Source organism: Bison bison, unplaced genomic scaffold (genome assembly GCF_000754665.1).
Source record: "Bison bison bison isolate TAMUID 2011002044 unplaced genomic scaffold, Bison_UMD1.0 scf7180017864093, whole genome shotgun sequence".
Classification (NCBI taxonomy): Eukaryota; Metazoa; Chordata; class Mammalia; order Artiodactyla; family Bovidae; genus Bison; species Bison bison.
In genome coordinates, this window is record NW_011494665.1 from 1269946 (window position 1) to 1280439 (window position 10494).

The 10494-nt window shown below is 48.4% G+C and overlaps 1 protein-coding gene across 1 annotated transcript; it reads right to left on the bottom strand.

Moving 5' to 3' along the window:
* Nucleotides 1–1685: 1685 nt before the first annotated feature.
* RXFP4 (relaxin/insulin-like family peptide receptor 4) lies at nt 1686–6943 on the bottom strand. The gene has a single exon (XM_010838264.1). It carries the CDS (start codon nt 3649–3651, stop codon nt 2530–2532), a length of 1122 nt encoding a protein of 373 aa, XP_010836566.1. The 5' UTR covers nt 3652–6943; the 3' UTR covers nt 1686–2529.
* Between the last annotated feature and the right edge of the window lie 3551 nt (nt 6944–10494).

Consider the following 10494-nt stretch of genomic DNA (forward strand, 5'->3'; position numbering starts at 1 on the left):
GGACAGCTTTGCTGTCCCTCCTGCTATCCCTGGGCTGAAACCCCCTCATCCGCGATCCCAGAACATGACACAAATTTCTCTGACGTGGCAGTCACATCTCTCAGCATTCTGTCTGTTGTCCCCTCTCTGTTCCCGTTTTTGGAAACAGTCTTGCTCTCTGTCGGTCCTATTGGCAGTTTTGAAGCTGTTGGGCTTGTGCTCCAGAGCCCAGTCTCTTGCCACAGTTGTGCCCCCTCTCCACTGCACCGTTCCCTCCATCTCCCGTCCCTGGGGGTGGGTCTGCATGCATTCATTCACCTCTGACTTGGACCTGTTTAAATTTTGTCAATATTTACCTCTGGGTCCCATAAAACCCATAAAGCACTGATGCCCCCAGAGGAGTCAATATCCGGAGCCCCAACAGCTCCGGAGCCATTGGAGGAGCTGCAGGGGGTGGGAAGAAGGGCACTTGAGTGGGGGAGGATTTTCCATCCTGAATTGGCTGGGAACAGATCTGGAGTTTTGATACCAGTTTAAACATTATCAGAGAGAGGAAATTAAACATCAAGAGGCTAATTAAATCTCTTTAGCATGGCTTAATATGTTGTGAATTAGGTGACTCTTTAGAGCCTCTTCTGTTCAGCAACTGGATGGAGCTGGTGCAGGGGGGTGTCCCTTCCAGAAGTAGCTCCACGCACTTGGGAGGTGCTGTGCCCAGCTATTGCCCTGGGATCTTGAGTGGCCAGAGTCCTCCTGGGTCAGAAGACCTGTTAGAGCATGGGGTGGGGCAATGGCAGTGGAAATTCCACTCCATTTTCCCTCTGTCACCTCCGTCCTTTCCAAGGGCTGCCCCCAACCTTGAACATCCCTTCTGATGGCTGACTGTTGTCTTTGCTGCAAATCCATGGATATATGGATACAGAAACCAAAGGGGGGAAAAAAAAAAAAAGAAACCAAAGGGGAACCCCTCCCTTTAGTGCACACCTTTATTAGGGGCCACCCCCTCACTCATTTCCTTTTGTGACTTTAATTTCACTCCAGAACTTGTAAAAATTCCAGAAAAGATCTTTATGGTTTCCAGTCACTGTCTCCCAGTTACCCCCCTTATTTCCTCCTTTTCCTTATCTCTGTTTCCATTTTACACAGGGTGTGCTTGGGTGCCAAGTCGCTTTAGTCGTGTCCGATTCTTTGTGACCCTGTGGACTGTAGCCTGCCAGGCTCCTCTGTCCATGGGATTCTCCAGGCAAGAAAACGAGTGGGTGGCCATGCCCTCCTCCAGGGGACCTTCCCGACCCAGGGATTGAACTCGCATCTCTTAAGTCTCCTGCTTTGGCAGGCGGGTTCTTTACCACTAGTACCACCTGGGAAGCCCATGTGGAGTGTAAGAATCTATTCCAGGCACCATTAAATCCTTAACAGCCCAACTTAAGTTGAGAAAACAGGTACAGAGAACTATTTAACTTACTGAGGTCCCTCAGCTGGTTAGTGTCAGGCCTAGGAGGTGAATCCAGGTGTTCTGACACCTGAGTTGATGCTCTGAGCTAAGAACGTGGGCAGGAGGAAGACTAGCACCTCTTTCTGCACTTTCATCCTGGTACCCAAGTGGTGCAGTGGTGGAGAATCGTGGCTTTGATCCCTGGATTGGGGAGATCCCCTGGAGAAGAAAGTGGCTACCCACTCCAGGATTGCTGCTGGGAAAACCCCATAGACAGAGGAGCCTGGTGGGCTGTAGTCCATGGAGTCTCAGAGTTGGACACAACTGAGCACGCACACATCTGCACCTTCAGCCACCTCTTCTCCCAGCCCCTTTCTGAATCTCACCTCTCTATGCCCCACCCATGTCCTTGGCTTGTCCTTATCTTCACTTCTTCCTCCAAATCCTGATTTAAGGAGAGACAAGGTACTCCCAGCCAGAAGCAGGGGTTTGCACTCCAGGCTTGGCTGGAGATAGGGATCCGGCAAGGTCCTGCAGACAGCAGGGGGAACTGCAGCTTTTGCCTCGGAGGTGTCTGTGGGCACCAAGTTTCTACAGGTGCTACTGAGATGGTAAGAAGGTAGAGATGGCCAAGGGAGGAGGGCATATTTGGCCTCAGCACCAGAGAAGGACAAGGGTACACCCCATTTGAGGTGAGGGAGGGAAGATGGAGAGGACGGAGGGAGATAGTTACTGACCTATGACTCAATTAGTCTAGAACCCATAGGGAAATTTTCCTGGGAATTCTCACAGAAGGCAGAAAAGCGGCAAAGAATCCTTTTGGCCACACTGACCTAGAAGGGGAACTGAGATGAAAGGTGCAGACACTTTGTGGATAATCCAGAGGTTTATTCTTCGATTCCCATTGCCACGTGGAGATTGAGCTTGGTCGTACCCAGCCCTGACCTGGGCCCTGGGCCGCCTGCCTTTCCCCATAGCCAGAGCTGGGGATCAAAGATCAGACTTTCCCTGAGGGTGTTGCATCAAGGCAGAGAGGCCAACCTCTCTTTCCCTAGGACGCGTGGATCCTGTACTTGGCAGATAACCAGAAAGAGGAGGGGGTTTAACTTGCCCCTTCACCCAGGGTTCCCTTTGTCCAGGTTGGTGAGCATGGTAGAAAGGCCACCCTCCTGAGGGGTGCTCTCCGTCCACCGCCTGCCCATTTCCTTTAGGGCCACCTGTTCCACCCAGCCCCGACCCTGGGGCCACAGCCTTGCTCGCAGATCCCTGAAGGTGTCTGCCAGGGCCCGCCGGGGCTCCTGCCTGAGAAGGCAGTACAGCACGGGGTTGAGGCAGCTGTTGGTGTGCGCCAGGCAGGTGGTGACGGGAAAGACATAGGTGTGGACGGTGTAGAAAGTGCTGTCCCAGGGCACCAGGTCAAACTTCACCAGGACACCCCAGAGCGTGACCACATGGTTGGGGAACCAGCAGAGGAAGAAGGAGGCCAGAAGGATGCGGATGGAGTGGGCCACGCCCCTGCTGTCCTGCCATCGCCGCCGCCGCCGCCTCAGGAAGGCCAGCAGCAGCAGGTAGCTGGTGGTGATGATGCTCAGTGGCACCATAAAGGCCAGGACCACCCTCTGCAGCTGGTAGGCCCCCAGCCAATACCTGCTGGGGAAACGCAGCAGGCACAGGCGCACGCCACTCACCTCGCCCTCGGCCCCAAAGACAGCTGTGGGCACCGTCACCAGAGAAGCTGCCACCCACATGGCCAGGGTGGCTACACGGGCCCAGAAGAGCGAGAGGTGGGTGCCTGGCCCTGCAGCCATGGCCACCACCCAGTACCGGGCGACACTCAACGCTGTGATGAGGAAGATGCTGGCGTAGATGTTGAGGACGGTGGCCGTTAGGACCATCTTGCAGAGGGCACCTCCGAAGGGCCAGTGGAAGTCCAGTGCCGACTCGGCTGCCCAGAAGGGGAGGGTGAGTGCCAGCCCCAGGTCTGCCAGAGCCAGGTTGAAGACGAAAGTGTCAGAAGGTGGGCAAGGGGCTCGCTGAGCACAGTTACCCAGCACCCACGGCACGGCCAAATTTCCCAGCAAGCCGACAGCCCCCACAAGCCCATAGGCCAGGGCAACCGAGACCCTCAGGGCTAGGAATCCAACAGGCATCGTGGCATCAGCAGCACTCAGCACGCTGCCTCCAGAAGCGTTGACCCAGAAAGCGGGCAGGGGGGCAGAGGTGTTGGGCGTGGGCATCGCAGGGCATCCGACATCAGTGGTGCTGGGCAGAGGGGCCAGTGAGTGCCTTACCAGCCTGGCAGGGGGCACCTAAGGCGTTCAGCAGGACACTGGATCAGAGCGCTTGACTGCTGCTCTCAGGGCCTCTGGCTGCCTGGAGACCCAGCCCACGCCCACACCTAAGGGGGCGGGCTGTGGACAACAGGACAGCCTTCTTCTCTGTTGGTCTTGGTGGTGGGTGGGGCAGGTGAGGGAGAGGTGAACATTGGCACAAACGTGTGTGTGCATGTGTGCCTGTGTGTGCATGCATGTGTGCGTCTCTGTGTGTAGAGCCCCATGTGAAAGAGTGGGAAGGGGGGAGGGAGAATGATCCTGCTACGGAGGGCAGCCCCACACCTCCGCTTCGGGGAGAGGCCACAAATACCCCACCTCAGGGGTGACAGGAACTGAGTTGGAGCCCCCCTCTACTCCGTCTGGTGTTCAGGGGCCCCCTTCTCTGCAGCAAATGTTCCCTTGGGGCCTGGAGGAAGGGGCCTGGGAGTGTGCACAGAGGCAGAGAATCAGAATAGGATCTGAGAGAAAGAGGAGAGGTTCTGGAGTCCCAGGGCTGCTCCCTGCTGGCTGTGTGACTGTGGGTGAATTACTTTACTCTCCTGAGCCTCAGTTTCCTCGCTTAAAATTTACAGAATGGGTGTGACAAAATGAGAGAACACCTGTGAAAAAGCCCCTTGTTCATGGCTATTTGCGTGAATGTGAATGATTACTATTTCAAAGGAAAAGTTGGGGGCATCTGTGGCAGGAGGGAGCAAGTGACTCCCTTCTTATAATGAGCAGCTCTGATCATCGTGCCTGGGGAACAATGCCAACTAAAACAGGTTGGAATTCACTGCAGCAGCCAGTGACCTTGAGGTTGAGGGCAGGGAGGAAAAGGGGAGAGGAAGTCACAGCTTCCTGTTCCCTCCCCACTGGAGCCGATGAGGACCTGAGCAGGCCTGGGGCATGCCCTCAGGCCTCTCCCTGCTAAGCAGTCCTGCTGACCTCTCACTCCCACGGCCATTTCACCCTTCCCTGGTCTAATCTGTGGAGGCAGAGATCAGCGGTAACCCCCACTGTCTCCTCCAACCCCCAAACCCCATTTCAGAGCTGTGGATGCTGAGAAACACCCTTACGATGCCTCATCCTGTCTCCCCACGATCTCAGTGCTAAATGGGGTGCGTGCTTCAGTGGCTCCTCGCCTTTTGTGCCTGTATCCTTACCCGTTGCAGAATTTGCTGTGATGGGGGTGAGGGGTAGGAAGAATGAGGCTTTTGCAAAAATATTCAACCACCTTCTTGCCCTCTGCCTGCGAATTAAGATGTTTGACGTTCAGTTTCCTTGAGTGCTGGGGGAGGAAAGGGACCCTTTCAGGATAATCAGCAGCGGGTTTGATGAACCCTGTAGGAGAGACCCAGGGGTGAAAGAGATTCAGAATGGGTGCCCAGATGTTTGGGTTCGCTGGCAAGGGGTGGATGTGAAGGGAGTGTCCAGCCCAAGTTCAGGTGAGCCCCAGGGGCCGCCTCCCAGCCTCACGACTGGCCCTGTGTGACTTGTTAATCACTGCCTCCTTCACAACTGCTTTTCAGCATCCAGCATCACCATGCTGATCTGGCAGCCACCATATCTTTCAATGCGTGGGACCTATTGTCCCTTGACTTGGAAAACAGAAGCTGGGTCAATTTCAGGGCTCTGCTTTCCATTTGAAATATCCGGTCCTCTGGTCATTTCTTTCTTTTTTTTTTTTTTTTACCTTTATGTGTTTCTAATCTAAATCCTTTCCCTTGGTCTGAGACTAGCAACACTCCCTTGTGGTTATATAGAGAGGTGGTGCCACCAGCTGACTGAGTTTAAGAACTTCCCTTTGGGCCCTTTCATTTTAGTGTCTTGTTAGTTCCCTCCTTGATCCATCCACTCATTCACGAATCACAGCATCTCTTGAACACTTACTATGTGTCAGGCATTGTGCTAGACGTTGGGGAGACAAAAACATTACATGATCCCTCTCCTCAGGAAATACAGTAAGCTCTTTGAGGTGGGTGGAATCCTTTACATCATTTTGTTCAACTCCTCATTTTATAGAGAGTGAAAGTGACTTGCCCAAGGGCACCAGGAAGTAGTGTCAGAGTCAGGATTTGAGATAAAATCTTCTGACTGCTAGACTCTAGCTCTTTCCAATCCATCACAAAACCCTTTGGGCATTTCTTTCCACCTCTAATCTCTTTCTAGAGTGCCAGACCCTGTCCCTAGGAAGCCCCACGGAAAACAGCAGCAGGATATGCACAGAGGGATAGTGACAATTCCGCTGTCAGTGGTCTTCACCCACAACTCCTGAGAGAGGAGGAGGAACTGGATTCAATAAAAATTATTTTTCCGTCTCTCATGTTCATATTACCCTCCAGAGCCATTCTTTTCCAGCCCCCTTTTCAATCTCAGAATCCAGGGATTCTGCAGTGGTAGATCACAGAGTCTCCCTTCCATAAAAGGGACTTGTAACATCTGGGCCTTCCCCTTAGTCACCTGAACACCCTCCCCTTGTGCAGTCCACGTGTCTTTTCAACCCCACATCCCTGTCCTGCACTCCAAAGCCTAGGAAAGAAGAACTGGGGGAGAAGGAGGATAGGACTGAGCTATCCCTCCACAGAGCATAAAGAGAATGGATCTTTGCCCAAAAACATAAAGAGAAGGAATCTTTGCATCTGTATTTACGGTGGAGGCAGAGACTTAGCGACTGAACTAAAGCGAACAGAGACTGCTTGGAGGACTGCCGAGTGGCCGAAGTAGGAGCGTGCGTTCTAAGTCACTTCTGTCACGTCCGACTCTGCAACCCTGTGGACTCTAGCCCGCCAGGCTCCTCTGTCCATGGGATTTTCTGGGCAAGGATACTGAAGTGGGTTGCCATGCCCTCCTCCAGGGCATCTTTCCAACCCAGGGATTGGACCCACGTCTCTTATGTCTCCTGCATTGGCAGGTGGGTTCTTCACCAAACTTCTGAACCAATCTCTGTCGCTCTCTCTCAACTTTATTTTTTTTCCCCAAGGCAAGGGATTATTTTTTCCTCTCAACTTTGTATTTTGGCATAGCTTTATATTTACAGAAAAATTACAAAAGCAGAGATGGTGATCCACCGCTTATTTTCCATATTAAGATGAAGCTGCTAGAGCATCAAAAATAAAAAATAAAAATCTTAGAGATAAATCTGACAAGAGGTGTACAGTACTGATATATTGAAAACTATAAATGACTGCTGAGAGAAATTTAGATTTTAATAAATGGATAGAGAGGCATACTGTGCTCATGAGTTTGAAGACTCAATAATAAGACGTCAATTCTCCTCATAATGGGTCTGTAGATTCAATGCAATTCTAGTCAAAATTCTAGCAGCTTTTTCAAAGAGAAACTGACAAGTTGATTCTAAAATTCATGTGGAAAAGCAAATAGCCAAATGATTTTGTAAAAGAGCCAAAACAATTTAGTATAAAGATAATAAAATTGGAGTAGTCATGTACCCAATTCCAAGACTTACTATAAAGCTGCAGTAGTCAAGACAACGTGGTATCAGCAAAAGGTTAGACATACAAATCCACGGAGCTGAGAGTCTTGAAATAGGCCCACACGTTTACAGTCAACTGATTTTTGCCAAAAGTGCAAAGGCAACTCACTGAAGAACAATAGTCTTTTCAACAACTGGTTCTATAACAACTGAATACTCACATTAAAAAGAGCGTGCGTGAGAGAACTTTGATCCCTACCTCTCACCAAGAACAAAGATTAACTCAAAAATGGATCATAGATCTTTAAGATCATAGATTTTTAAATATAAAGCCTAAAATGCCAAAACTTCTAAAAGAAAACAAAGGAGACATTTTTATGACCTTGGGTTAGGCAAAAAGTTCTTAGATACAACATCAAAAGCACAGTCTAACTGCAAAAAGTGAATAATTGGGCTTCATTGAAATGAAGAACTCTGCTCTTGGTTTTGTTTTTTTTTTCAGTTTATTTTTTATTGAAGTATACTTTATTTAAAATCAGAGTGTTTTTTTTTTTCTTTTGTCTCTTTTGAATTTGTTACAATGTTGCTTTTGTCTTAGCTCCCTGACCAGAGATTGAATTTGCACTCCCTGCTTTGGAAGGCAAAGTCTTAACCACTGGACAGCCAGGGAAGTGCCCTCTTGAAGTATACTTTATTTGCAATGTTGTGTTAGTTTCTGGTGTACAGCAAAGTGATTCAGCTATATTTAAAATATATATCCCTTTTCATATTCTCTCCCATTATGGTTTATTATTACAGGATATTGAATATAGTTCCCTGTGCTATACAGTAGAACCTTGTTTATCCATTCTATATATAATAGTTTGTATCTGCTAATCCCAAACTTCCAATCTATCCCTCCCCAACCCCTCTCCCTTGGCAACCACAAGCCTGGAACTTCTGGTCTTTGAAAAATACTGTTAAGAGAATGAACAGGTAAACCACAGACTAAGAAAACATTTGCAGATCACAGAACTTATAAAGAAACATGTCTAGAATATCTAAAGAATTCTCAAATTTTGATAATAAGAAAACCACCTTATTTTTTAAACAGGGTAAAGGATTTGAACAGATAGTTCATCAAAGAAGATATAGGGATAGCAAATAAACACATGAGAAGACACTCAACATCATTAGCCCCCAGGGAAATGCAAAGACTAACCACAGTGAGACAGTACTATTTTCTGATTAGAATGTCTCAAATGAAAAACAAAAACAAAAACAAAAATACTGATCATACCAACTGCTGGTGAAGAAGTAGGGTACCAAAACTTTCATACATTCCTGATAGGAATGTAAAATTGTATAATCACTTTGTAAAGCAATTTGGTATTTTCTAAAAAGTTAAACATGCACCTCATATGTCCTAGTCACTCTATTCCTAAGCATTTAACTCAAGAAGAATGAAAGTACATACTCACATGAAGTACACCAGTGTTCACAGCAGCTTTATTTGAAGTAGCTTAAAATAGGAAAGAACTCAAGTGGATAATCTAATTTTCCATGAGGTAAATGAGTAAATAGACGGTGGTGTTTTCGCACAATGGAATGCTGCTCAACAATGAAAAGGAAGGGATCACCGCTGTGGAATGGTAGAGCAGCAACCGTGGGGGGAAGAGCCCTGCTGACTGCCAGGCCAAGGCCGTCCCTTCCCCTTTGCCTCACAGAAGCACCTGTTCTTCCCCGCACATGTTCAGCATTCCAGGTTCATCTGCACTGCAGCCGAGTCCTGCCTGCCTAGCCTGCAGTCCTAGCAGTGCTCCTCTGAAAGAGGACAGCCTCATTGCTAACTCCATTTGCTCGGGACCAAGTTCACTCTAGAGCACCTCACACTGGGGGTCCCAGGCTGTGGCTCTGAGAATCCTAGACTTTCTGTCTTCTGAGGCCCCCCCACCTGAAAGATAGGTTTCCATGGCAGATGACAGGTGTTCATCTTCCTGAGAAAGGAATGGGGCAGATACTTCCACACGCATGTAGATGACCAGAGCCTCTTCCGGGGGTTACTGTTCTAAAACCCCCAAAAGTTTAAGTTTTCAGTAATGGACATATGTGTTAAGTCACTTCAGTCTTGTCCTACCCTTTGCGACCTTATGGACTGTAGCCTTCCAGTTTCCTCTGTCCGTGGGATTCTCCAGGCAAGAATACTGGAGTGGGTTGCCATGCCCTCCTCCAGGAGATCTTCCCGACCCAGGGATTGGACTTACCTCTCTTACGCCTCCTGCACGGGCAGGTGGGTTCTTTACTACTAATGTCACCTGGGAAGCCCCAGAAGTAGGAGACCCTAATCCAGATCTCTAACCTCACATCAGCCCAATCAGCCACCATCTCTACTCTTTCATGTGCCAGAATGAGAAGCCACTAAAAGTTTTTAATCTAAGCAATGACAGAATCACATCTATTTTTTGTCTATTGACAATGTGAAAGATCGTTTCAAAGAGGCCAAGAATGGCAGGAGAAGAAATATCAGTTAGAAGGCTTTTGTAAACAGGTGCTAAGATAGTTAGGAAGTAGAGGAGGGAAGGAATATGGATTATATTTAAGAAATAGAATTAATTGACTCGGGATGTAATAAGAAGAGGGAAGAAGGACTTCCCTGGTCGTCCTTCCACCACAGGAGACACAGGTTTGATTATGCTCAAAATCCTTCAAGCTAGGCTTCACCAGTCTGTGAACTGAGAACTTCCAGATGTACAAGATGGGTTTAGAAAAGGAAGAGAAACCAGAGATCAAATTGCCAACATTCGTTGGATCATAGAGAAAGCAAGGGATTACCAGAAAAATCTCTACTTCTGCTTCACTGACTACTATAAAGCCTTTAACTGTGTAGATCACAAAAAACTGTGGAAAATTCTTAAAGAGCCAGGAATACCTGACTACCTTACCTGTCTCCTGAGAAACTTGTATGTGGTTCAAGAAGCAACAGTTAGAACTGGACATGGAACAACTGACTGGTTCAAAACTGGGAAAGGAGTATGACAAGGCTGTATATTGTCACCCTGTTTATTTAACATATATGCAGAGTACATCAGGCAAACTGCCGAGCTGGATGAAGCACAAGCTGGAATCAAGATTGCCAGGAGAAATACCAACAACCTCAGATATGTAGATGATACCACTCTAATGGCAGAAAGTGAAGAGGAACTAAAGAGCCTCCTGATGAAGGTGAAAGAGGAGAGTGAAAAGTTGGCTTAAAATTCAACATTCCAAAAACTAAGATTATGGCATCTGGCCGTATCACTTCATGGAAAATAGATGGGGAAACAATGAAAAGAGTGACAGACTTTATTTCTTGGGCT